The 27,875-nt window shown below is 46.6% G+C and overlaps 3 protein-coding genes across 8 annotated transcripts in view; 2 read left to right on the plus strand and 1 right to left on the minus strand.

Annotated features, from left to right (window-relative positions):
• Window positions 1–2,263: 2,263 nt before the first annotated feature.
• On the plus strand, window positions 2,264–3,260 carry LOC127003039 (uncharacterized). The gene is made up of 2 exons (XM_050869399.1): window positions 2,264–2,536; window positions 2,600–3,260. Exons 1-2 carry the CDS (start codon window positions 2,271–2,273, stop codon window positions 3,126–3,128), a joined length of 795 nt encoding a protein of 264 aa, XP_050725356.1. The 5' UTR covers window positions 2,264–2,270; the 3' UTR covers window positions 3,129–3,260.
• Window positions 3,261–13,195: 9,935 nt separating this feature from the next.
• Window positions 13,196–27,875, minus strand: part of LOC127003041 (protein amalgam-like) — a 41,262-nt gene continuing 26,582 nt past the window's right edge. For 2 of the 6 annotated variants that reach the window (XM_050869404.1, XM_050869403.1), the window contains 12 exons: window positions 26,744–26,920; window positions 24,436–24,515; window positions 22,909–23,050; window positions 21,237–21,358; window positions 20,625–20,766; window positions 20,026–20,197; window positions 19,482–19,604; window positions 19,069–19,171; window positions 18,067–18,259; window positions 16,484–16,708; window positions 15,736–15,865; window positions 13,196–15,096 (listed from right to left, as the gene is read on the minus strand). In XM_050869404.1, the coding sequence (XP_050725361.1) occupies window positions 15,750–15,865; window positions 16,484–16,708; window positions 18,067–18,259; window positions 19,069–19,171; window positions 19,482–19,604; window positions 20,026–20,197; window positions 20,625–20,766; window positions 21,237–21,358; window positions 22,909–23,050; window positions 24,436–24,515; window positions 26,744–26,920 (1,595 nt within the window). In that variant the 3' untranslated portion in view covers window positions 13,196–15,096; window positions 15,736–15,749. The remainder of the gene's footprint in view (window positions 15,097–15,735; window positions 15,866–16,483; window positions 16,709–18,066; window positions 18,260–19,068; window positions 19,172–19,481; window positions 19,605–20,025; window positions 20,198–20,624; window positions 20,767–21,236; window positions 21,359–22,908; window positions 23,051–24,435; window positions 24,516–26,743; window positions 26,921–27,875) is intronic. The other 4 variants (XR_007756860.1, XM_050869406.1, XM_050869405.1 and 1 more) reach the window with 4 other exon arrangements.
• The window catches only part of LOC127003043 (beta-1,3-galactosyltransferase 5-like), a 49,065-nt gene continuing 48,589 nt past the window's right edge, over window positions 27,400–27,875 (plus strand). The window contains exon 1 of the mRNA XM_050869408.1: window positions 27,400–27,875. This exon is cut by the window's right edge and continues 170 nt beyond it. The gene's annotated coding sequence lies outside the window, so the exon portion shown is untranslated.

Genomic DNA, 27,875 nt, shown 5'->3' on the forward strand with positions numbered 1-27,875 from the left:
AGAATTTATTGAACCAATGGTGGATATCTCAAAACCAGTGACCGAAGTGCTCTTAAGGCCAGCATCTGAAGATGTACGACCAGTGGCTCCAGAAATACGACCAGTGGCTCCAGAAATACGACCAGTGGCTCCAGAAATACGACCAGTGGCTCATGAAATTCGACCAGTGGCTCATGAAGAACGACCAGTGACTCATGAAATTCGACCAGTGTTTCATGAAATTCGACCAGTAGCTCATGAAGAACGACCAATGGCTCATGAAATTTGGCCAGTGGTTCATGAAATTCGACCAGTGGCTCATGAAGAACAACCAGTGGCTCCAGAAACTCGACCAGTAGCTCAGGAAATTCGACCAGTGTCTCATGAAGAACGACCAGTGGCTCATGAAGAACGACCAGTGCCTCCAGGAACTCGACCAGTGGCTTATGAAGAACGACCAGTGGCTCATGAAGAACGACCAGTGGCTCCAGAAACTCGACCAATAGCTCATGAAATTCAACCAGTGGCTCATGAAGAACGACCAGTGGCTCCAGAAACTCGACCAGAGGCTTTTGAAGAACGAACAGTGGCTCCAGAAACTCGACCAGTGGCTTATGAAGAACGACCAGTGGCTCCAGAAACTCGACCAGTGGGTTATGAAGAACGACCAGTGACTCCAGAAACTCGACCAGTGGCTTATGAAGAACGACCAGTGGCTCATGAAGAACGACCAGTAGCTCCAGAAACTCGACCAATAGCTCACGAAATTCAACCAGTGGCTCATGAAGAACGACCAGTGGCTCCAGAAATTCGACCAGTGGTTCATGAAATTCGACCAGTGTCTCATGACGTACGACCAGTGGCTCCAGAAATTCGACCAGTAGTTCATGAAATTCGACCAGTGGCTCATGAAGAACGACCAGTGACTCCAGAAATCCGACCAGTGGCTCATGAAGAACGAGCAGTGACTCATGAAATTCGACCAGTGGTTCATGAAATTCGACCAGTGGCTCATGAAGAACGACCAGTGGCTCATGAAATTTGGCCAGTGGTTCATGAAATTCGACCAGTGGCTCAAGAAGAACGACCAATGGCTCCAGAAACCCGACCAGTTGCTCATGAAGAACGACCAGTTGCTCATGAAGAACGACCAGTGGCTCCAGAAACTCGACCAGTGGCTCATGAAATTCGACCAGTGGCTCATGAAGAACGACCAGTGGCTCCAGAAATTCGACCAGTGGCTCATGAAGAACGACCAGTGACTCATGAAGAACGACCAGCGGCTCATGAAGAACGACCAATGGCTCCAGAAACTCGACCAGTGGCTCATGAAATTCGACCAGTGGCTCATGAAGAACGACCAGTGGCTCATGAAGAACGACCAGTGGCTCCAGAAACTCGACCAGTAGCACATGAAATTCGACCAGTGGCTCATGAAGAACGACCAGCGGCTCCAGAAACTCGACCAGTAGCACATGAAATTCGACCAGTGGCTCATGGAGAACGACCAGTGGCTCATGAAATTCAACCAGTGATTCATGAAATTCGTGCAGTGGCTCATGAAATTCGACCAGTGGCTCATGAAATTCGACCAGTGGCTCATGGAAAACGACCAGTGGCTCATGAAGAACGACCAATGGCTCCAGAAATCCGACCAGTGGCTCATGAAATTCGACCAGTTGCTCATGAGGAGCAACCAGTGGCTCATGAAGAACGACCAGTGGCTCCAGAAACCCGACCAGTGGCTCATGAAATTCGACCAGTGGCTCATGGAGAACGACCAGTGGCTCATGAAGAACGACCAATGGCTCCAGAAACCCGACCAGTGGCTCATGAAATTCGACCAGTGGCTCATGGAGAACGACCAGTGGCTCATGAAGAACGACCAATGGCTCCAGAAACCCGACCAGTGGCTCATGAAATTCGACCAGTGGCTCATGAAGAACGACCAGTGGCTCATGAAGAACGACCAATGGCTCCAGAAACCCGACCAGTTGCTCATGAAGAACGACCAGTTGCTCATGAAGAACGACCAGTGGCTCCAGAAACCCGACCAGTTGCTCATGAAGAACGACCAGTGGCTCATGAAGAACGACCAATGGCTCCAGAAACCCGACCAGTGGCTCATGAAATTCGACCAGTGGCTCAAGAACGACCAGTGACTCATGGAATTCGACCAGTGGCTCATGAAATTCGACCGGTGATTCTTGAAATTCAACCAGTGTTTCATGAAGAACGACCAGTGGCTCCAGAAATTCGACCAGTGGTTCATGAAATTCGACTAGTGTCTCATGAAGAACGACCAGTGGCTTCAGAAATTCGACCAGTGGTTCGTGAAATTCGACCAGTGGCTCATGAAGAGCGACCAGTGGCTCCAGAAATTCGACCAGTGGTTCATGAAATTCGACAAGTGTCTCATGAAGAGCGACCAGTGGCTCCAGAAATTCGACCAGCGGTTCATGAATTTCGACCAGTGTCTCATGAAGAGCGACCACTGGCTCCAGAAATTCGACCAGTGGTTCATGAAATTCGACCAGTGTCTCATGAAGTACGACCAGTGGCTCCAGAAATTCGACCAGTGGTTCATGAAATTCGACCAGTGTCTCATGAAGAGCGACAGGTGGCTCCAGAAATTCGACCAGTGGTTCATGAAATTCGACCAGTGGCTCATGAAGAACGACCAGTGGCTCCAGAAATTCGACCAGTGGTTCATGAAATTCAACCAGTGTCTCATGAAGAACGACCAGCGGCTCCAGAAATTCGACAAGCGGTTCATGAATTTCGACCAGTGTCTCATGAAGAACGACCACTGGCTCCAGAAATTCGACCAGTGGTTCATGAAATTCGACCAGTGTCTCATGAAGTACGACCAGTGGCTCCAGAAATTCGACCAGCGTCTCACGAAGTACGACCAGTGGCTCCAGAAATTCGACCAGTGGTTCATGAAATTCGACCAGTGGCTCATGAAGAACGACCAGTGGCTCCAGAAATTCGGCCAGCGGTTCGTGAAATTCGACCAGTGTTTCATGAAGAACGACCAGTGGCTCATGAAATTCGACCAGTGGTTCATGAAATTCGACCAGTTACCCATGAAGAACAACCAGTGGCTCCAGAAATTCAACCAGTGGCTCATGAAATCAAATCAGTAGCTCACGAAGAACGACCAGTGGCTCCAGAAATTCAACCAGTGGCTCATGAAATTCAACCAGTGGTTCATGAAATTCGACCAGTGGCTCATGAGGAGCGAACAGTGGCTCATGAAATTCGCCCAGTGGCTCATGAAGAACGACCAGTGGCTCATGAAGAACGACTACTGGCTCATGAAATTCGACCAGTGGTTCATGAAATTCGACCGGTAGCTCATGAAGAACGACCAGTGGCTCCAGAAACTCGACCAGAGGCTCATGAAATTCAACCTGTGGCTCATGAAGAACGACCAGTGGCTCATGAAATTCGACCAGGTGTTCATGAAATTCGACCAGTTGCTCATGAAACACCAGTGGCTCAGTTCCCATCACCAGTGGCTCAGTTCCCATCACCAGTGGCTCAGTTCCCATCACCGGTGGCTCAGCTCCCATCACCAGTGGCTCAGTTCCCTTCACCAGTGGCTGAAAAGACACCAGCAGTAGAGGCAGAGATACCAACACTGGCCAAAATTCCATTACCAGTGGCTGAAGAGACCCCACCAGTTTCTCGACCGTTGCCACCACTCGTTGGAACCTTAAGACCCTGGAGCGAGACCCTACAACCAGTGGCTGAATGGACGCCAACAGTGGATGAACCGTTACGACCCGTGGCGGTGGTGGTGAACCCAGGAGCTGAATTTGCACCATCATTAGTCCAAGTCGCATCACCAATAGTCGAAAACGTACCACCAGTATCTGAAGTCGAACCACCAGTACCTGAGCGTGCACCAACAGTAGTCGAAATTGTACCACCAGTTGTTGAAATCGAACCACCAGTACCTGAAGTCGAACCACCAGTACCGAAAGTTGCAGCACCAGTATTTGACGTTGCACCACCAGTAGCCGACGTTGCACCACCAGTAATCGAGGTCGTGCAGCCAGTAGTCGAAGTTGCACCACTAGTAGTCAAGGCTACGCCACCACTGAGTGAAACGCGTCAACAAGTGGCTCAAAGCACTTTACTAGAGGCTAAAGGCACGCAAGCAGAGACAGAACGACTTTTACCACTGGCTGGATTGTCAAAGCCCTTCAATATAATCATATCACCAGTGGCTGAATGGACTGTACCAGTGGCTGAAGTAACACCACCAATTCATGAAGCCGTGCCACAAGTAACTCAAGCTGTACCACCAGTAGCTCAAGAAGATGTACCAGTAGCTCACGACGAAGTACTAGCAGGAGTAGAAGTAGCAGGAGGAGCAGTAATACCAGAACGAGTGGCAGTGGAAGTGGGAGCAGGAGAAACAGAAGGAGTAACAGCAGACGGAGTAGCAGCAGTGGAAGTAGTTGCAGTAGGAAAGCCAGCACAAGGGGCAGCAGAGGAGCCAGTCATGCTAACCTTCCTGACAAGAGGCCCAACCATCACTAAGATGCACTTACCCAGGCCTGCAGGAAGCGTGTTTGAGGGCGTAGTAGGGGAAGGCGCTGTGGTAGAGACACAGAGAATACTTAGCCCACGACACGGTCATCATGTTACTGAAACCTTCGTTGTGAGACCTACAAACACGCCCAGACTAGCAGGAAATATGTTCGAGGGCGAAGCAGTAGAAGACGCAGCAGTAAGAGACCTTCCTGTTACTGAGACCTTCTTTGTGCGGCCAACAAACATCCCTACTAAAGGTGCTGTGGAAGAAACTGTAGTGAGGGTAGCAACTGGTGTGCCCCAAGGCATTATTGAGGCTGAATCCCATCTCTTCAGGCCTTCAGGAGTTGTAGGAGAATCGATAACCTTTGTCAGACCTTCACATATCTTTCCTGAAGGTACTGTAGAAGATACTTGGGTGGAGGTAGCAACTGGCGTACCCCATGGCAGTTTTGAGGCTAAAACCCATATCTTCAGGCCTTCAGAAGTTGTAGAAGTATCTGAGATGGTAACGAAGATCCCTCAAGAGCCTTTTGAACTCAATATCCACGCTCCTTCATTATTCACAGCGAAAACTGAAGTAGACGTAGTACCTGGAGTACCCCAAGGCATTTCTGAGGTTGAATCTCCTCTGTTTAGGCCTTCAGGACTTGTAGAGGGAACTGAAACCTTTTTTGTAAGACCTGCACACATCCCTACTACTGAAGAAGGCGCTGTAGAAGTGGAAAGTAAAGTACCACAAGGCATTTCTGAGAGAGGTCCCCAAGTCTTCCAGCAATCGAGAATTGTAGAAGGAACTAAAATCCTCTTCTTTAGACCTACACATATTTCTACTGAAGAGGGGGCAGTAGAAGTGGAGGATGGAACAAGCATCCCTCAGGAACCTATTGAACCAGAAATCCACGTTCCTTCAGCAACGGTCAACGCTGTAGAAGGACAAACAGAAGGCACAAACGGGGCCACAATTATAACCCGAGAATCTTTCATCACCCAAGATCACTTTGAACCCGGTATCCACGTTCCTACAGTAGCGGTCGAGGGTGAAGAGGGGCAATGGGAAGGAAACCCAGACTGGACATCCTTCATAACCAGAGGACCTTCAATCACCAAAATCCACGTTCCTAGACACGCTCATATCGAAGACGGAGGCGGAGAACGACTGCAGGTTGTGAAGGGGGTACCCGAGGACTTTCTCGAGAGAAATACCCACTTTCTAAGGCCTCATGAAATCCCTAGAGAAGGAGGTGACAGTAGGCATATAGAAGCTGGGACTGGCGAAGCTCACGTCTTTTCCGATGTTGGCATTCATAATCATTGGCCAACAGAAACAGCTGCAAAAAAGAGGGAAGGCAGCAGAGATGTGAAAGTAGTAACTGGGGTACCTCAGGACTTTTTCGATGCGGAGACCCACTCTTTTTGGCCTTTAGAAGTAGCTGGTGAAGGGAGAATTGTTGGAAGGGAACGAATGCAAGTTGTGACTGCCGAACCGCAAGACTTTTTCGTGGCTAACACTCACTTCTTTCATCCTTCTGGAGTGACTGCAGAAGGGGAAGGAGCAGTTAAGAGGGTGATAGTAAACAGCTCGTCCCGGGGGGGTTTTGAAGCAGATAACCACTTTGATGTTCCCTCAGGAGTTGCTGCAGCAGTAGTAGCAGACGAAGAGACGGAGGGAATAACTTTCTTCGCTCGAGGTCCTTCTATCACTAAAATCCACGTTCCTAGACCCATTGAAGACGCTGTTCCAGGGTTTGAAGAAGTAGAATCAGGAGGAGAGACAGACAGGAATACTGGCGTGACTCGTGGACAAGTGTTTAGTGCAAGCCACATTGTTGTACCTGAAGAAGGTTCCGACAAGAGAATAGAACCTTCCCAAGACTTTTCTGATCCTGAATTCCACCAACGCATGCCAGGAATTGCAGTAGGCGAGACAGTGGTAGGAGATGGGATGTCCCAAGCACTTTTTGAGGCAGAGACCAGCATTCCATTAATTGAAGGAGGCACAACGTATGAAGACGCAACAGTAGGGGAGAGAATATTAGATAACAGTGTGACTTCAGACCTTTTAAAGACGGAAATCAACACTCCTACAGAACTAGCAGCGGAACAAGACCCAGCGGAAGTAGCAGGGACAATCTTAGCAACTGACGTACCTCAAGGATCTGCTTTTCCTACTGAAGGAGATGCAGAAGAATTGCAGGTGCCACAGGTAGTTTTTGAGACGGAAACAAAGGCACCAACGGAAAGAGGACCAACAGAAGAAGACTTACTGGCGGAACAAGCAGCTGGGGAAACTGAAATGCCTCAAGGACTCAGTATCAGCGAAGGGCACGTTGCAGGGGTCCCTACTGAAGAAGGAACACACGAAATACAGGTTATTCAAGGGTCGTTTGATGCAGAGAGCCACAATCCAGCACAAGTAAGAGCAGAAGAAAACGAAGCAGCTCTTGAGGAACTGAAGGTGACCCGCGGTGTGCTCAAGGGCGCCTCGGGTATCAAGAGGGTGCCGCAGGTCCCGAGGCTGGTGAAGGAGCGGCAAGCGTCTTCCCTGCTCGACATATGGCGTCACGCCCTCTGGCTGCAGGACGGAGACGCGCCGATCCTCCGAGGTGACGCTCAAGGTACGTGTGTGTGTGTGTGTGTGTGTCCTTCCTGTGTTGTGTTTTGAGGACCCGTGATGTGCCCGTCCCGTGTTCACAACGGTTGCGTCACTGAGACTCATTCCAGACCCAACGACTTTTCGCCCTCTACCATAGACAGCAGGACGTCAGAGAGCACGTCTTTATACACACGATTTATGCCGTGAAAAAAACGACACGACCTGAAGCCATGTCCCTGCACTCCCCAGTGTTAGTCAGCGTTATACTGTTGCTCACAAAACTGTATTTTCATGAGTAATGCCTCTAAGTTTTCGATAATAGGTAATTCTCCACAATACAAGAAGAAAACAAATCTTCACGTCACAAACCCTCGGACGCGTGTTATTTAGAGATCAAGGCAGAAGGTAAAGTTAAACAAACGTGTGAAATAGCCTATTGCTTGCCCAGCCGCAGCTCGCCACCTCTGCCCACGCTCCAAGCCACTTGTGTTTGTCGGTTCCTTGCTCCGAATCGATAGGCTACTATTTATTCTAAAACTTACTATTCGTAGTTGCGAAAGGAAACGCTACAATTATATTGGTTAGGTGTATGTAAGGGTTACTTTCAGGAAGCGGCGAGGGGCAGCGCGCGGGTTCACCAGTGGCCGTGCTCCGCGGTCCTTAGTGAGTGTGACGCAGGAAATATTTACCGTGACTCACAGCGTCATGCAAAGAACGCACGAGTCCAAGGTGTTTCGTTATGTGCTGATTCGATTTCTGCTCTCAATATTGAGAAAAATTACTTACTTCATCGAAAACTTTGAGGGAGCTAAAGCTAATATTTACCTCAAGAATAGTAGGCTATTGATACTAAAACGTCGCGCGCCCCGTGAACCGTGGCCACACAATCACTTGTCAAACATATAATTATGTAAAGTGTACTCACCGTACCATTCCGTGCTGTGACGTGCCAAGACACTCTCGGGGCTCCCGTGGCGGCGAGGTGCTCGCCGCCATTACGCGGCGGCGACGGCGGCCACTCGCGAGGCGTTCCTCCATGCCCAACCCGGACTGCTATTCAAGGCTAGGGTCAGACGGGCAGCGTGGCAGGCACTCAACTCACCAGCACGTCCACACCCATGCCTCCCCTGACCGTCCAGGCCACACAGCATCGTGACCCGCCCCGCACGACGCCTCGCAGGACAAGCCTCACTGAACACTGCGACTGCGGGCCGCGGCGACACGGAGCCAGCTACACACTGTGGGTGGCTCTGCAGTGTACACCTCACGCCACTGACGGAATGACATCGCACTGGAATGACAAGGGCGCCGTTGTGACCCCGGAGAACTTTGGAGGTGCGCCCGGCGGTGGTGCGCGGCGAAGTGACTAGCCAACGTCGAGGCGCGTGGGGGGGGACTGGCGCGTGGCGGCGGTCATTGTTGCCAAGGCGGCGCGAAGCCCTGCCCTGGGTTGTGGAGAGGGTATAATAGCGTCTATTTTATATCATCTACATCTTTTCCTTTTTATCCATAACGTATATCCATGTTTTATTAGCACTTGGATTTGTCTATTACTTCGAATATGTAACGTTTCCTTCGTCCACCGTGCCGCATCCCTAACGTGGCGTCGCCCTTACTTCCTGCAGAGCCCCCCGGAACAGTCTTCTCTCCCCCGTGGTTCCTGGTGCTGAATCTAGCCCCGCAGGACGGCCCCCACCCTCTGTACAGCAACAGCCCGGCCAACGCTGCCCTCCGCGCCGAGCTGCTCCTGGACTACCTGGCGGCAGATCAGGTCAGGCCTCAGGACACGCGCATCACCTCCCCGGGCGGCCTCACGGTGACCAACATGGGCGGGAAGGAGCTCGTCTTCAAGGCTGGCAGTGGAGGTGAGCTGTGATGTGAAGGGTACCTATATGGGTAGCCTAATTACTATGGTTTTTAAGACGGTATAAGTAAAACTACGGTCAAAATTGAGGAGTTTAGTTAAATAAAAGCACTGAAGGTCTTATTACGATTAAGGCATGCAAAATATAATGTCAAAATCAATTGACTAGACTGAAAAAAATAAAAAAAATAAAAAATGTGGAAAAAAATGACAAACGGAAGAATATATATTGGCAGAAATTAAAATCCTGACCACTTTTTACCTTTCTTATGGCCAGCCTTTCTAACACCCCTTCTGCTACAAGCCAACTAACAGCGAACTAGACTTCTTAATCTCTATATCCCTTCTTCAGGCGAGCTAATAAAGTGAACGGCGTGCATAATGAAAGCGTCCAGTCCTTATTTTATTTGTACAGGCCAATTAACAGTGAACGAAACTCCTTAACCTCTTTTTTCCTTCTTCAGGTCAGATAACAGTGAACGGCGTGCCAGTTGAGGGCGTCCAGTCCCTTCCTGACGGCACGCAAGTCTTCCAGCTGGCGGATTTTCTTTTCGGGCATCAGGCGAAGGTTCACGAGGCACTGAGCGACCTGACCATCCTCCCGACCATCTTTGATCCTACTGGTGAACCTTTCCGTGGGCCAAAGACAGAGGTTCACCCAGTCGACGTGCCAGATAGGAATGAAGAAGTCTTAGTAGCAAAGGAGTTACCGGAAGTTAAGGAAGTGTTAATACCATCCCCTGTTAGGAATGAAGGAGTGTTAGTACCAATTCCAGTTACAGCAGAAGAGGTGTCAATACCCCAAGAGCCAGTTAGAAAAGAAGGAGTGTTAGTACCAATACCAGTTATAGCAGAACAGATGCCAATACCCCAGGAGACTGTTAGGAACGAAGGAGTATTAGTACCAATGCCAGAAGAGGTGCTAATACCCCAAAAGCCAGTTAGAAACGAAGGAGTGTTAGTACCAATACCAGTTATAGCAGAACAGGTGCCAATACCCCAAGAGCCTGTTAGGGACGAAGGAGTGTTAATACCAATGCCAGAAGAGGTGCCAGTACCCCAAGAGCCTGTTATGAACGAAAGGGTGTTAGTACCAATGCCAGAAGAGGTGCCACTACCCCAAGAGCCAGTTATGAACGAGGGAGTGTTAGTACCAATGCCAGAAGAGGTGCCACTACCCCAAGAGCCAGTTATAAACGAAGGTGTATTAGTACCAATGCCAGAAAAGGTGTCTATCTCCCATGAGCCTGTTAAGAACGAAGAAGTGTTTGTACCAATGCCAGAAGAGGTGTCAATACCCCAAGACCCAATTAGGAACGGAAGAGTGTTAATACCAACGCCAGTTATAGCAGATGAGTTACTAACAGCCCAGGAGCCAGTTATGAACGAAAAAGTGTTTGTATCAACGCCAGATACAGCAGACGAGGTACTAACTCCCCAAAAGCCAGTAATGAACGAAGAAGTGTTAGTAGAAGTGCCAGTTATAGCTGAAGAGGTGCCAATACCCCAAGAGCCAGTTAGGAACGGAAGAGTGTTAATACCAACGCCAGTTATAGCAGATGAGTTACTAACAGTCCAGGAGCCAGTTATGAACGAAAAAGTGTTTGTATCAGTGCCAGATATAGCAGACAAGGTACTAACAGTCCAAATGCCATTAATGAACGAAGAAGTGCCAGTTATAACAGAAGAGGTGCCGATACCCCAAGAGCCAGTTAGGAACGAAAAACTGTTCGTACCATCGCCGGTTACACCACATGAGCTTATAGAAATCCACGGGCCAGTTAGGATCGAAGCAGTGTTAGTATCAGTCCCAGTTAGAACAGATGAGACACTAACACCACAAGAGTCAGTTAGGAATGAAGTAATTGTGCCACCTCCAGTTAGGACCGAAGAAGTGTTAGTACCAATGTCGGTTCAAGCAGAAGAGATCCCAACAGTCCGAGAATCACTTAGGAACGAGGAAGAGTTAGGACCACTCCCAGTTAGGACCGAAGATTTGCCCGTGACGAGAGAGGAAGTAGCAATTGAGGAGATCCCAAAACTCCAAGAATCAGTTAGGAACGAGGAAGAGTTAGGACTACTCTCAGATAGGACCGAAGATTTACATGTGACGAGAGAGGAAGTAGCAGTTGAGGAGATCCCAACAGCCCAAAAATCAGTTAGGAGTGAAGAGCAGTTAGCACCATTCCCAGCTAAGACCGAAGATTTGCCCGTTACGAGAGGGGAAGTAACAGTTGAGGAGGTCCCAAAACCCCAAGAATCAGTTAGGAATGTACAAGAGTTAGGAACACTCCCAGTTAGGACCGAAGGTTTGCCCGTTACGAGAGAGGAAGTAGCAGTTGAGGAGATCCCAAAACCCCAAGAATCAGTTAGGAATGTACAAGAGTTAGGACCACTCTCAGATAGGACCGAAGGTTTGCCCGTTACGAGAGAGGAAGTAACAGTTGAGGAGATCCCAAAAGTCCAAGAATCAGTTAGTAATGTGCAAGAGTTAGGAACACTCCCAGTTAGGACCGAAGATTTGCCCGTGACGAGAGAGGAAGTAGCAGTTGAGGAGGTCCCAAAACCCCAAGAATCAGTTAGGAATGTACAAGAGTTAGGAACACTCCCAGTTAGGACCGAAGGTTTGCCCGTTACGAGAGAGGAAGTACCAGTTGAGGAAATCCCAAAACCCCAAGAATCAGTTAGGAATGTACAAGTGTTAGGACCACTCCCAGTTAGGACCGAAGATTTGCCCGTGGCGAGAGGGGAAGTAGGAGTTGTCCCACTTACTAGAGAAGGAGTGGCACCAGTTTCAGTTAGTAACGGAGAAGAGGAGGCACCAATTTATGTCCCAGTTACTAACGAAGCAGTGGAAGCTGGTGTTCATGTTGGTAACAGTCAGTCACTACAACAAGCATCCGTGACAGTTAGGAATGAAGTACTGTCATCATCCTCTTCCTCCTCTTCCTTCTCCTCATCTTCTTCTTCCTCTCCCTTGTTACAGTCCTTTTCAGTTCATTCTCTCTCAAGACAGTTAGATGAAGATTCTGCACTCCATCCTCCTCCTCCTTCCTCCTCCTCTTCCTCCTCCTCCTCTTCTTCCTCCTCCTCCTCTCCACTTCATCAGTCTCTTAACGTCCATTTAGAGGAAGATTCTACTGTACCTCCCCCTCCTTCTCCTCCTCCTCCTTCTTCTTCTTCCATTTCCTCCTCCTCCTCCTCCTCCTCCTCCTCCTCCTCTCCTCTTCTCCAGTTCCTTCCAGTCCATCCTCCTCAAGTCCAGTTAGATGAAGATGCTACAGTCCTTCCTCCTCCTCCTCCTCCTTCTGTTTCGTCTTCCTCTTCCTTTTCCTCTTCATTCTCCACCTCCTCCTCCTCCTCGTCTATTTCTTCTTCCTCCTCTTCTTCCTCCTCTCAGAATAGTCCTTCGTCTCCTGTTCCTCCTTCTTCCACTCCTCCTTCTTCTTCAAGCCATCATCTTCCTTCTCTTTCCTCCTCCTCCTCCTCCTCCTCCTCAACCACCACCGAAACACCACCACCACCACCACCACCATCATCACCACCAACATCCCTCATCTAGTCATATACACGAACGCTCTCTGACACTTAAAACTCACCCATATAACCACTCTGTCAACAGTTATAATATGCCTAAGTGCTTATCCTCGCTAGGTTATGTGTGCAGGAAAGGAAGGAGGGAGACAGAAAGCTCTCTAGTGTGTGTGTGTGTATGTGTGTGTGTGTGTGTGTGTGTGTGTGTGTGTGTGTGTGTGTAAATACGGCAAGCAAACTGTGTACGGCTTAAGATTGAAATAAAAAAATGCGAATTGACGAATAGCTTGTTTGAATTTGTAACCTCTTCCACCTACTACTACTACTACTACTACTACTACTGCTACTACTATAATTACTACTACTACTACTACTACTACTACTACTACTACTACTACTACTACTACTACTATAATTACTGCTACTACTACCACTACTACTACTACTACTACTACTACTACTACTACTACTACTACTACTACTACTACTATCATAACTACTACTACTACTACTACTACTTCAATGCATATCCACCTTTCATTCTGCCTAACTCTTACTATAACCTTGGCTGATATAATCTTTTAAATTCTTACAAATATTAGACGAAAAATCACACAAACAGGAAACAAATAGAAAATCGATAAACAAGGATCAGGACAATAAATGAAAGGGGGTTTGAATGGACTTACAATACAATCTTTATTCGTCAAGATCAACACTTATACAAGACCAAAAAATATACAACTAGAGTCTGAAAAATAAAATAAAAATGTAAAATAATAGGAATTGAATCGGAAATGAAAGAAGACACTGAGTAGTTACTGAGATAGATAGATAGATAGATAGATAGATAGATAGATAGATAGATAGAGAGAGAGAGAGAGAGAGAGAGAGAGAGAGAGAGAGAGAGAGAGAGAGAGAGAGAGAGAGAGAGAAAGTATAAGTGAAAGGATAACAAAGAGCCTTACCACGACTATATTACATCCTTTATTGTCAAGAGTTTTTATCTATATAAGGAAATGTATAACTTGTGGAAGGGAAAAAATATTCACAACATTGTATGGAAAGGGAATCGAATAGTAGTAGTAGTAGTAGTAGTAGTAGTAGTAGTAGTAGTAGTAGTAGTACGGTAGATGGAAGAAGATGAGGAGCAAAAGTGGTAGTAGTAGTAGTAGTAGTAGTAGTAGTAAGTGGAAGAAGATGAGGAGCAAAAGTAATAGTAATAATAGTTGTAATAGTAGTAGTAGTAGTAGTAGTAGTCATCACCTGCTATGTGAGTTGTGAGAGAGTCATCATCATATTCTCGACCTGAGGAGGAGGAGGAGGAGGAGGTGGAGGAGGAGGAGGAGGAGGAGGAGGAGGTGGAGGAGGAGGAGGAGGAGGAGGAGGAGGAGGAGGAGGAGGAGGGAGGTGACGGGAGGGAGAGCTCTGTACAGTGGCATGCAAGGATAACTTCTGAGAATCCTTCAATATAATAATAATAATAATAATAACAATAATAATAATAATAATAATAATAATAATAATAATGATAATAATAATACGTTTTGTGACCAATTTATACATTCGGAAACCTTAATTTTACCTTCCAATGCTATTTCTCGCATTACATTATTTACGACAATAGATGAAACAGCTTGTATGTCGATGGTGTTATGAATTACTTTACCAACTACTTTTTTTCTAACTATCCAACTATCTAAACCACTCTAACTAACTATCTACTAAGTATCTTACTATCTATCTCACTATCTAACCATCTATCTTACTAATTAACTATTTAATATCCATGATTAATTAAAAGACTGGATAACACCTGACTGGTACATACACCTGGCAACACCCTCAAGTTAGCGTCGTTTTTCTTTTTTTTTGTAGCAGTTGTTGTTTTTTGTTTTGTTTTGGTAATTAACTATCGAACCCAAATTCCACAGACTTCACTTCTTATCCTGTCTTTCCATCCTTCTATGACACAAAACAAACTCAATACAGCATCTTGTCAACCTCTTTCAACTTCCCTTCCTTCTTCCATTGCCTGAGTGTGGACAGAAAAGCAGATTTACTGACATACTTGCTGTTAAACTCCTATATTCTTTCTTCACATCCTTCTAAGTCACAAAACAAACCCAAAACAGCATCTTGTCAACCTCTTTCAACTTCCCTTCCTTCTTCTAATGCCTGAGTGTGGACAGAAAAGCAGATAAACTGACATACTTGTTGTTAAATTCCTATATTCTCTCTTCTCATCCTTCTAAGTCACAAAACAGCATATCAATCTCTTTCAGCTTCCCTTCCTTCATCTATTGCCTGCAGACCGTACATAAGCCAGGCACAGGACCCGGCAGTAGCTCAGGTCTCGTGCCTGGTGTAACATGCTCCCAGACACAGGCCCGCCGCGCCATGGGTCTCGCCCCTGGTGTAGGAGGTCCCAAGCACGAGGCCCTCTGGCACGGTGGGGGGCTAGTGGTCCTGTGTGTAGGATGGTCCCCTCCGCCCCTCACTGGTAGTCCGCGTCGCCCACGTCTCTCGCAAGGTACATCTCCAGGCCGGGGATGAACACGATTCTGCTCACAGCCTGAAGAAAGATGTAGGAAAGGAGGTATTTCGCTATTTGCAAGAATGAGATGATAAAGATGATAAATATATAGTTAGAAGTAAGTTTAAAGTAATGCACGATGGGAAAATAGTAACTGGTGTCTAACTTAGAAGAAATAAAATGAGGAAAAGAAAATTATTGATGAAATTATTATATTATCAGAAATGACATTACTACTACTACTGCTACTACTACTGCTACTAATACTGCTACTACTACTACTACTACTACCATTACTACTACTACGATATACTACTACTACTACTACTACTACTGAAACAACCTCAAATACTTACTTTTTACTATTCCAAAATGAGAGACTAGAGAAAATTCATTATTATTGTTGTTATTATTATTATTATTATTATTATTATTATTATTATTATTATTATTATTATTATTATTATTATTATTATTATTATTATTATTATTATTATTATTATTATTATTATTATTATTATTGTTATTTTTGTTGTTGTTGTTGTTGTTATATAGATTACTTATGTTCTTTAAACTTCTCTCTCTCTCTCTCTCTCTCTCTCTCTCTCTCTCTCTCTCTCTCTCTCTCTCTCTCTCTCTCTCTCTCTCTCTCTCTCTCTCTCTCTCTCTCTCTCTCACCTCATAGCAGATTATCAGAAAAAACAGGACAGGATGATCGCTGTAAGGAACGCCCCCATCTGGGTCCTGCGTTCAAAGGGCGTCAGCGTAGGAGGCGCCCCCGAGGAGTCCTGTGCCGATGCTGAGGACTCTGTAGGATGCCAGGATACGTTAGGACTGGTGGTGGTGGTGGTGATGGTGGTGGTGGTGGTGGTGGTGATGTATTTTTTTTTTTTTTTGTATTTCGATTTTTTGGTTATTTTTTATCTTTATCTATCTCCTCCTCCTCCTCCTCCTCCTCCTCCTCCTCCTTCTTCTCTTTCTTCTCCTCCACCTCCTCCTCCTTCCCTCTCTGTGTCCTCCTCCTTCTTTTCCTTACTTTACCTCCTCCTCCTCCTCCTCCTCCTCATTCTCTCTCAACAGCCTTGCAAGTGTTACAGCAGTAGCCATAACAGCAGCAGAAGCAGAAGCACTAGCAGTAGCAGTAGTAGTAGGAGGAGGAGGAGGAGGTAATAGTAGTAGTTGTAGTAAGAGGAGGAGGAGGAGGGGGAGGAGGAGGAGGGGAAGAGGAGGAGGAGGAGTTTCTTGGTCTTTCTAAGAGAGAGAGAGAGAGAGAGAGAGAGAGAGAGAGAGAGAGAGAGAGAGAGAGAGAGAGAGAGAGAGAGAGAGAGAGAGAGAGAGAGAGAGAGAGAGAGAGAGAGAGAGAAAAGCTACCCAGGGAAGGAGAGGTAAATACAGACAGACAGACAGACCAGTCCTTCTCCAGTACCTGCTGCCGCCCCCCCGTCACTGATGACCACTGGGGAGGAGGAAGAGAGCTCCTGCTGGGGGGCCGGCCCTTCCCCGGGGGTAGGATCGATGCACAGGGTAGGGGTGGCCTCCGGGGGGGCGACCTCAACCTCTTCATCTGTCTCTGAAACCACGGCTGGGGGTAGGAGGCTTGGGGGTGGGCTGGGGCGTGGCGGGGGGAGCTGCACCCCCTTCCGCGGCAACCCTGGGGAGGAGGTGCCGGGTAGGGGAGGAAGGGAGGGGGGAACGTGCTTAGGGGGGGGTGAGTGGGTGAGAGGGGGTGCGCGGGAGAGGGTTAGGCCGGTGGTGGTAACACTGCTTGGGTCAGCTTTGGGCTCCACCGATGCAAGATTGTCGTACTCAGAGCATAGTATTTACCTGTTTCTGACGCCTAACTATTGCCAAGAAACATCAGGATCTAACTCTTTTAACGACAACTATAAATGAGTTTCGTTTTTGGAGCCCAGAAGACAGTTTTGGGGTAGGAAGTCGGGAAATATAAGCGGCTGAGTACGACAATCTGGCAACGTTGGCTTTGGGATGTATTCTTATGCGTTTCGGCGCCCAACCTCAGTCAGAGACACGCCAGTCCTCGTTGACAGACCGACTTGGTCGGCTAGATTTCGATCGCCGATAGAGTCGGTCTGTCGGCTCCCTGCTACGGGCCGCCTTTGGCAAAGGCCCGTGCTCCCTCTTGCAGCAATCTCCCCCCCCAACCTCAGTTTCGACAAGGCTTTCGTAGGAGTTTCGGGCATTTCCAGGGGCAGTTGAACGATCCTGGTGGTAGTGTGACCCTTCTTCTGTACCCTGAACGTGAAAAAACACTCATGAAAGCCCGATTAATCTCCTTTTCGGCCTTTGGAAATATAGTTGATGTGAGAGGCGGAAGCGTCTGAGAAAACCGCCCAAGAAGCTATGCAATGTTGACATGGTGCAGTTAGGTTAATAGTCATCTCTCTCTCTCTCTCTCTCTCTCTCTCTCTCTCTCTCTCTCTCTCTCTCTCTCTCTCTCTATTAGTCGCTTGCTTGGCCAGGCTGGGCAGCGCAAAAATCAAGGTTAAAATGAATCAAATATCATCAAACTGTTTAACTATTGAGATGTGGTAGCTGTTAAAGACGTCTGTATGTATTTAGACGTTAATAGCGACGTTGTTAATAGCAGCGTCGTTATTCTGGTAGGTAAGTAAAGTTAGCGGCATGTGTTACAGCTGCGCGTTGCTCCGGTGCTCAACTCCGTCTCGCTGCGGCAAAGATGGAGACAGTGCGAGATAGTCCATTGAAACTGATGGTAAAAAGATTAGATTAGTAGAGTTATGGCGTCATGCTGTGGTGGTAACAGTATGGCGGGCGCGCACACACACACACACACACACACACACACACACACACACACACACACACACACACACACACAAAGAAGAAGAAGAGAAGGTGAAGGAAAGAAAGAGCTACCATCTATTCTAATACCATCTAGAACTATAACTAAGAAGAAGAAGAAGAAGAAGTAAAAACAGATAGAATAGATAAAAACTCTCTCTCTCTCTCTCTCTCTCTCTCTCTCACCTGGGGTCAGCGTGGAGAATCTAAAGGTCTCGTTCACGTCGCTCTCGCCAAACTCATTCGTGGCGGTCACCTGGACGTGGTAGGCGGCGGCGGGCTGCAGGTTCTCGAAGGTGTGGCTGCTGGAGTGCAGCGTGGAGGAGGAGGAGGTGCCGGGGACGGTGAAGTTGACCCACTGATCCACGGGGTCGCTCGCCTGAAGGGAGGGGAAGGAAAGGGAGTGAAGAGGGGGATGTATGGCGAAGATCAGGGTGACGGTGTTATTGCTGTTGCTGCTGCTGCTGCTGCTGCTGCAGCTGTTGCTACTGTTCCTAGCAGTGCCCAGAAATCGGCTAGCGAGTCGTGCTCTCAGTCCAGGGATGGAGTGAATACAAGAGTCGTGTATTCGAATACGAATACAAATACTTCAGACTCCAACTAATATGAATACAAATTCATGTACACTGAAATGGTCTTAATTTGAATACAAATACGAATACTTCTTGAAAGTATTCATGAATACATTCATGAATACTTTTCATTGAAAAATACCTTAATTCCTGACGTAACGGGTACAGCACTGTTCTAAAGTTATGCAACAGCAGCTCCTGAACATGCAGTGACTCGTGGCTGGCGCCAGCACTCAGCGCGGGGACACACCACACTTACCTGGAACACGGCTGATGTTTATCATGGTAAATTTTGAAGTATTCGTCGGATTATTCGCAGAATACGAATACTTTTCCCTTGTATTCAAATACGAACAAGAATACTTTGTTTTCTGTCGATAACTATTCGAATACGAATACGAATACACTCACATATGGTGATCGAATGTATTCCAGTACGAATACACTCACATATGGTGATCGAATGTATTCCAGTACGAATACACTCACATATGGTGATCGAATGTATTCCAGTACGAATACCGAGTACGAACACTCCATCCCGGGCTCTCACCGGAGGGTGCTTGCCGGCGATCAGGCGGCCAGCGCGTGGCCTGGGCGGGGCGGCGGTACTCACGTTCCCGTAGTTGATGGAGTAGGCCAGCACCGGCGCGTAGCTCTCCACGTCCCAGATCAGGGTGTAGGTCGTGTTGTCGTCGCCGTGCGGGGGGCTGAAGTACCTGGAGGTTTAATGGAGTGTTTAGTAGGCTTTAATGTGGTAGTAATTATGATGTGGCGAAATTGCGTCCTTTTCAAAACATAAGAGCGTGAGAACTCAGTGTGCAAGAGGTCAGTCAAGCCACACTGGCCGCCTCATTTTTTCCAGCACGGGAAGCAGCTCAAGGGAAAAAAAAAATGCTCCTAGAAAAATACGTAGAAGAGTGACCAAAAGAGATGAGATCAAAGTAGTGCTAACTCATTACTGATGATTACTCTGTAGTCTGTACCCCCCCCCCTTCTCCTCCTCCTCCTCCTCCTGCTGCGGCGTACCTGACGGGCCTGGGTCGCCCCGTGAGGCTGAGCACGGCGGAGGCGTTGCCCATGTAGTTGGTAGCGTTGCAGGTGTACACGCCGAAGTCTTCCAGTGTTACCACATTGAAGTGAAGCGTGTACCTGTGGAGAGAGAGAGAGAGAGAGAGAGAGAGAGAGAGAGAGAGAGAGAGAGAGAGAGAGAGAGAGAGAGAGAGAGAGAGAGAGAGAGAGAGAGAGGGGTGGGTGGGGTGGAGAGAGAGATTGGAGAGATGGAGGGAAAGAAGGGTAGAGAAAGGGAGAAAAGGGAGAAAAGGATGAGTTTGTTTCTTAATTTTTTTTTTCTCCTCCTCCTCCTACTACTACTACTAGTACTACTACTGCTACTACTACTCCTACTACCACCACTACTACTACTACTACTACTACTACTACTACTACTACTATTACTACTACAACCACCACCACTACTACTACAACTACCACTACTACTACTACTACTACTACAACTACCACTACTACTACTACTACTACTACTACTACTACTACTACTACCATTACGCACATCCCGTTGGCTGTCACGCTCTTCGCTAGGCGCATGGGATCAACGGGTATGTCCCCAGTTCGATACCAGCTGACCCGCGCTCTCGGTTCAGCCTCCACGAAGCAGGCCAAGGTCGCGGGGTAGGTCACGCCTGTAAAGACCTCCTCATTCTCGACCTGCACCTTGGGAGGGTCTGTCAGGGAGAGAGAGAGGGGGGTGAGGAAGGAAGGAAGGAAGGGGAGGGAGAGAGAAAGGTGGGTTAAGTGAGAGAGAGAGAGAGAGAGAGAGAGAGAGAGAGAGAGAGAGAGAGAGAGAGAGAGAGAGAGAGAGAGAGAAAAGAAGATAAAAAAACAGTGATAACGATAACCTCTACTTCCTCCTCCTCCTCCTCCTCCTCTTCCTCCTTTGCTATCTCTCTTATTCTCCTCCTTCACTTTTTACTAACCTTTCTTCTCCTCTTCCTCTTCCTCTTCCTCCTCCTCCTCCTCCTCCTCCTCCTCCTCCTTCTCCTCCTTTTCTAACTCCTTCTTCTCATTCCCCACCTCTTTTCCTCCTCCTCCTCCTCCTCCTCCTCCTCCTCCTACTACTACTACTACTACTACTACTACTACTACACGTACACATGACTTGCAGGGTGATGGTGGTGGAGGCGTTGGTGGCGGCGCCGTTGGTAGCCGTGCACGTGTAGACCCCGTTGTCCTCCGGCTGCGCCTTCGTCACCAGGAGCTCGTTGCCTGAAGTGCGCCGCGTGAGGTTACGGCCCTGCGGGTGTGTGGATGAGAGAGGGGAAGGAAGGGGAGGAAGGAAAAATTAGTGTCTCGTTAGGAAGAAGTGGAATTCATTAAACCGTCCGCTGCGATTGGCACGGATTTCGCCTTCACTGGTAGCCTGGTAACACATACAGTCCCAGGTCTTTCTCTGCCTCTGTGGTGGATAGTGGAGTGTTTCCCATGTGGTATTGGTGTGCTGGATATCCCCTCCCAAGGTGCAGGACTTTACATTTTTCTTCATTGAATTGTAGCAGCCACTTTTTGTTTCATTCCTGTAGCTTGGTGATGTCTTCTGATAGGAAATCCGCAGTCAAGGGGTCAATTAATATTATCTACACATTTATCACCATCAACTTCTCTTTTGTACCCCTATCACACACACACACACACACACACACACACACACACACACACACACACACACACACACACACACATACACACAAACACACACACACACACCTTCACGCTCCAGGTCACGGTCGGCTCGGGGCTTCCTTGGGCGTGGCAGGCGAGATTGACGGAGCTACCCATCTTGACGGTCACCATGGTGCGGTTCTTGCCCGGGTACACGGTGGGCGGCACTGCGGTGGGGGGGTGGGGGGGGAGGGGTCAGTAGTGGAAGGCATCCACGTACTACTTGAAATCGTGTGTCAAATATTCTGTGCATATTGAGTAAGATCAGGGGCGTATTTAGGACCTTAAAACATTGGGGGCTTAGCCCAGTCCAAAATGCTGGGTGGTTGGAGGCGAGAGAAGCGCAGAGTTTTCAGGGTAATTCTGAGCCCCCGCTGACATACATTAGCGTCAATTTATGTGTTATTGTATTTAGCAGTAACACTGAAAATATGGCAAGTGTGTCATAATAAAACTTTCAAGGTCATCATCAAATTATGGTAAAGCATAAGCACATTTAAGCGCTTAAGACTGATGTATCATATATATAAATGTTCTGGACAAACAACTTCAAATCATTATTTTTTACTTTTTTGCTCTACTCGCCTAAAAAAAAAAACTTTCAGCCTTTTGCCTTAATAACCTTAAAATAGGCGTATCAAGTGTTTATCCCGTCGTCACAGCCCAGGTAATAATGTCGCGATGGTATAAATAATGTGGCCGCTCAGGTTGCATCTCCTGCAGCCTACAACTCCACTACCGCTGGGGACATTTTATAAATTTAGATGCTGGTTTTTACTCCTGCCACGTCATCAGTTCCTGCAGGCTGCAAGTTATTTAATATAGGGTTAAAGACGTATTAAAAGCTTATTTTACTGTTATGCTTTTAACTTAATTTTATATCAACGAAGTTCGATCTCGCGTAAGTCACGTAACTAATGACCACAGGTTTTTGTCCTCAGCAAAATATCAATAAAAAGACCTCTTGAAATTTGCTAAATAATAACTGGATCCTTTGGAAACCAGAAAAATTACGGTCCCTCGTTCCACTTTGAACTGCTGAATGCTGGAGCAATGCGGTGCAGTGCGCACATGTGACATTTCCCATCATTACAGTATTCATAACTACCGCACCATATTTTTTAAGGAGTTAGTGTGCCTTGTGTGACAAAAAGAACCCCTCAGCTACACTATGGCTGCTTTCTAGCTGGCTAAAGAGCCCTCTGCTTCACCAACCTGACCTAACAGACAATGTAAAGGCAGCGGTAGTCCCCCGCCCTGACTTATCTACAGTTAGCGCACAACAGGAAGTAACTCTTTCTCCTCCTGCTCTTGCCTTGGAGGCTGCACCTGATTGCCTTGGTCCCCTTTCTTTTTGAAAAGTTTCTTATATCCAAAGCCTCAAACTCAGGTCTTGCTCACTGCTCCCAATCAACAAGCTCTCTCGCTCACACGTGTGCGTGGGCCGGAATACGCACCTTGGCTGGCGCCTGGCACCACTTAACAAAAACTATCATTTTGTATTGGCCTGGCTGCGGCTATTCTTAAAAAAAAAAATCTTTGAGATCCGGGGCTATTCATATAACATTCGGGGCTGTAGCCCCGAGAGCCCAGGCCTAACTACGCCACTGAGTAAGATTTTGCAGCGCTTTGGCCAGGGAACTCCCCGAGTGGGCCGCCCAAACGGACCTCACAGGTGAGTGGGACCTATTGACCTTGAAAAGCCACTCCCGTTCACCTCGCATGCTCAGGGTGTGGTTGACGGTGATCAGCGGCTGCGTGGACAGCTCGCACGTGTAGATTCCCCCGTCTCCTGCCCCGGCGTCCTGCAGGGTGAGGTTCGTCCCGTTGAGGCTGAAGCGGTCGTCCCTGGTCACAGCCTGAGGGGAGGGAGGGCGTGAGGTAGACGCTTCATCAGGGAGGAAAGAAAAGGAAAGGAAGGAAAAGGATGGAGAGGAATAGAAAGTGAGAGTGGAAAAGGAAGGGAAAAAGGAAAGGAAAGGAGAGTGGGAAAGGAAGAAGAGAAGAAAAAAGGGGAAAAAAAGAATAAAAGGGACAAATCATCTTTATTTAAGGCTACCCTGAAATTTAACATTTCCCACGAGTATCACAAAAAATAAATAAACTCGTACCAAAGCAACATAGACAACAAAAACAAACCAAAGCAATTAAAAACAATAAGAAAACACAAAAAAACACCCAATCACTCACAAGCAAAGAAAAAACAGCTCAAACAATGAATTAAATGGCAACTCGAACGCTCAATGTTTACAGTAGTACTTAGCTATTGGTGGTGAACCCGCGCGGAAATATTATCCTGTTAAACCTTCAATTTTCTCTTTTTCTCTTTCATCCCCGGCAGTCAGCAGCTCAGGGTAAAAATCTTTAGTCTTTGGGGAATACTGGGGAGCCATAATATAGTCCTGACAACTTGGATATGGCGGGAAATAGGTTAAATAATGGAGGCGGTTTGGGAATTTGGGGTTGTCGGGCGAATATTATCCTGTTAAACTTTCATTTTCCTCCTTTATCCTTCATCCCCGGCAGTCAGCGGCTCAGGGTAAGAATATTTAGTCTTTGGGGAATACTGGGGATCCATAATATAGTCCTGCCAACGTGGAAATGGCGGGAAATGAGTTGAAATATGAGAGATGTTTAGGAGCAGTGATTTGTAGGTCGAATATTTTCCTAGTATACCTTCATTTTCCTCTTGCTAGTGTTACTTGACTTTAGGGTAGGGAAAGTTTACATTACCTTAGCCTAGTTTAAGTTATCAATCGTTTTCGTTCGCTCCCTACCCTGTTTTAAATTTAGGAGAGGGAGATAAAATATATAATCGCAAAAAAAATAGTTTGGAAAAAAATTCTTACTCGTAACATATGCGAACTGTGCGTGTGTGTGTGTGTGTGTGGTTATCAAAACACATGTGCCAGACCACTGAATCGTCTAAATATTGACGTTTTAAACCACGTGTGTGTGTGTGTGTGTGTGTGTGATATTCTTTCTATTTATTCCCTTTGCTCTGAACTTTTTTTATCTCTGTTCTTATGGTCACTACTACTACTACTACTACTACTTATGCTATTACTACAATGCCCTATAATTATTTTCATTACTACTTATGGTCTGTTTACTAAATTTCTACCCTTCATCCTGCTACTACTACTACTACTACTACTACTACTACCACGCTACCACCACCACCACCACCACTGCTACTACTACTACTACTACTACTACTACTACTACTATTACTACTACTGACCTGTTCCAACGCTCCTTCGGGTTTCTCCTGCAGCAGCCACAGGATTTGCCCCCCTCGCCTCCAGACCAAGCTGTACTCTCCTGTAGAAGGCATTGTTATTGTTATTATTGTTGTTATTATTTTTATTATTATTATTATTATTATTATTATTATTATTATTATTATTATTATTATTATTATCATTATTATTATTATTATTCCTATTATTATTATTGTTGCTGTTGTTGTTGTTGATTTACATTTATATTTAGGATTGGTGGTAGTTGAGGAAGTTGTAGTAGTAGTAGTAGTAGTAGTAGTAGTAGTAGTAGTAGTAGTAGTAAGAGGAGGAGGAGGAGGAGGAGGAGGAGGTAAGGGAAGGGAATGTGGGCTCATCTCTCAAAGAATTTAGTAAACTTGGCAATTTCACACACACATTGTAGTCTCTCTCTCTCTCTCTCTCTCTCTCTCTCTCTCTCTCTCTCTCTCTCTCTCTGGCCGCCTTCTCTATACTATTATTTAGGTCAAAGGAAGGAAGGGAAGGAGGGAGGAAGGGAAGGAAGGAAGGAAGGGGGAGGAGAGGAAGGGGAGGAGGGAGAGGAAGGGAAGGGAAGGAAGGGAAGGGAAGGGAAGGGAAGGGAAGGGAAGGGGAAGGGGAGGAAGAGGAAAAGGAAGGGAAGGGAAGGGAAGGAGGGAGAGGAAGAGAAGGGAAGGGAAGAGAAGGAAAACGAAGAGAAGGGAAGGAGGGAAAGGAAGAGAAGGGGAGGAAGGGAGGGGGAGGGAAGAGAAGGGAAGGGAAGGGAAAGAGTTACGTCTGCAAGAGAACATATGTTACTCTCTGTGTCTTGTTTTTGTATGTTTTACTAAGGAAATTTATAGTCTCTCTCTCTCTCTCTCTCTCTCTCTCTCTCTCTCTCTCTCTCTCTCTCTCTCTCTCTGCGCGCGCTCGGTAGAAATAGGTTAGGTTAGGTCAGGTTAAGTTAGGTAAGGTAAGGTTAGATTAGGTCAGGTTAAGTTAGGTAAGGTAAGGTAAGGTTAGATTAGGTCTGGTTAGGTAAGGTAAGGTTAGATAGGTACATTAGGTTGGGTCAGGTCAGGGTAGGTCAAGTCACAAGTCACTGATTAATGTTAGGTAAGGCTGTGCAAGGTACGGTACATCAGGTAAGGTTAGGTCAGATCAGGTCACCGATGTTAGGTAAGGCTAGGTAAGGTTGTGCACATCAGGTCAGGTTAGGGCAACATCACAAGTCACCCACCGATGTTAGATAAGGTAAGGTACATTAGGTTAGGTCAGGTCAGGTCAGGTCAGGTTAGGTTACAAGTAGTCGATGTTAGGTAAGGTAAGGTACATCAGGTCAGGTCAGGTGAGGCTAGGTCAGGTCAGGGTAGGTCACAAGTAGTCGATGTTAGGTAAGGTAAGGTACATCAGGTCAGGTCAGGTAAGGCTATGCCAGGTCAGGTTAGGTCACAAGTAGTCGATGTTAGGTAAGGTCAGGTAAGGTATGAAACATCAGGTTAGGTCAGGTAAGGCTAGGACACAAGTAGTCGATGTTAGGTAAGGTCAGGTAAGGTATGAAACATCAGGTTAGGTCTGGTAAGGCTAGGTCAGGTCAGGTTAGGTCACAAGTAGTCGATGTTAGGTAAGGTCAGGTAAGTTAAGGTACATCAGGTTAGGTCTGGTAAGGCTTGGTCAGGTCAGGTTAGGTCACAAATAATAGATGTTAGGTAAGGTAAGTTAAGGTACATCAGGTTAGATCAGGTAAGGCTTGGTTAGGTCAGGTTAGGTCACAAATAATAGATGTTAGGTAAGGTAAGTTAAGGTACATCAGGTTAGATCAGGTAAGGCTTGGTCAGGTCAGGTTAGGTCACAAATAATAGATGTCAGGTAAGGTAAGTTAAGGTACATCAGGTTAGATCAGGAAAGGCTTGGTCAGGTCAGGTTAGGTCACAAATAATAGATGTTAGGTAAGGTAAGGTAAGGTACATCAGGTTAGGTCAGGTAAGGCTGGTTAGGTCACAAGTAGTAGATGTTAGGTAAGGTAAACTAAGGTACATCATGTTAGGTCAGGTAAGGCCAGGTCAGGTCAGGATAGGTCACAAGCAGTCGATGTTAGGTAAGGTAAGAAACATCAGGTTAGGTCAGGTAAGGTAAGAAGCATCAGGGAAGGCTAGGTCACGTAAGGTAAGAAACATCAGGTTAGTTCAGGTAAGGTAAGAAACATCAGGTTAGGTCAGGTAAGGTAAGAAACATTAGGTTAGGTCAGGTAAGGCTAGGTCAGGTCAGGTAAGAAACATAAGGCTAGGTCAGGTCAGGCCAGGCGTCACCCACCGAGGTTCTTGACGGTGCATGGCAGCAGCACGTCCTCTCCCTGGTTGGCGAGGAGGTGCTGGGACCGCGTGGTGATGACGGGCAGGGAGTGGGCGGGGTTGAGGCTGTCGTAGTAATAGTCGTTGTCCCCGGTGCTCCACGGCGACCCCCCGCTCGGGCCCGCGCCTAACACGTGGCCTGAGGAAGTAGTGACTGTTAGTATAGTTTGGGGCATACGGTATAGCTGCGCGTGGCCTCGGTGCTCGTCTCTGTTGCATTAGCCCTTAGAGTTTTGTGACGGCGGTTAAATATGTTAAGAAACGATGTTGGTGTTGTTGTTGGTGGTGAAGTTATAGTAAGAATGTCATAACCTTCCTTACAGATAGCTGCTACTACTACTACTACTACTACTACTACTACTAAAGTCAGTTTCATTCCATCTGTCCACCAACAAAGCGGGAATTTTGGTTGATGTGGCACCTGCACATTTCTAGTTCGTGAATGCGTGAAATCAACTGCTGTGATAGACATTCAAGCTTATTTTTCAATAATATATTTGAATGTTTACGTATATACAAAAAACAACGGAGTCGTTTGCATCGATAATCTAACATACAAGCAAACGAAAAGACAAGCTTGTATCAAATAACATAGTCACATCATGCTCGAACGATCTGGGTTTTTTCAAATTAATTGATTGATAGCTCATTTCAGGTATATTAAAAGACACCTGGCTCTGCAAGAACAAATAAAGGTATCTTAATAATTTACTGCTTGTAAATACCTATTATTAATCGAAATAACATAAAATAGTAAATAATAACTGTTGAATGCGATGCCAGGCTATTTCGAATATTAGGCTACCCATGATCTTTACATGCAACACATCAAAATTCCTTATGTATAGACATTTGCAGAGTCTAATGTCACTTTATGTACCTGAATGAGATGAAATATGGGTATCTGAAAGACTAGGAATCGTTCGAGTATGATCAAACTATACTCTTCGATATACGTACAAGTTGTTCTTCCGTGTTCCTGTATGGTAGAATTATTATCAATGCAAATCGGCATGTTTGCGGTTCATATAAGAGGGCTTGATTTTTTATTTCTTTCGTATACTCAAACACTCCAATATACCACTGAAAATATA

The sequence above is a fragment of the Eriocheir sinensis genome, chromosome 24 (genome assembly GCF_024679095.1).
Source record: "Eriocheir sinensis breed Jianghai 21 chromosome 24, ASM2467909v1, whole genome shotgun sequence".
Taxonomy (NCBI): domain Eukaryota; kingdom Metazoa; phylum Arthropoda; class Malacostraca; order Decapoda; family Varunidae; genus Eriocheir; species Eriocheir sinensis.

Coding starts and splice junctions, on each gene's coding strand:
- LOC127003039 (XM_050869399.1), top strand. CDS start 2,271: ATGAAGAACGACCAGTGGCTTCAGAAATTCGACCAGTGGTTCGTGAAA. Junction 2,537..2,599: donor TGTCTCATGAAGTACGACCA/GTGGCTCCAGAA, acceptor GAAGAGCGACAG/GTGGCTCCAGAAATTCGACC.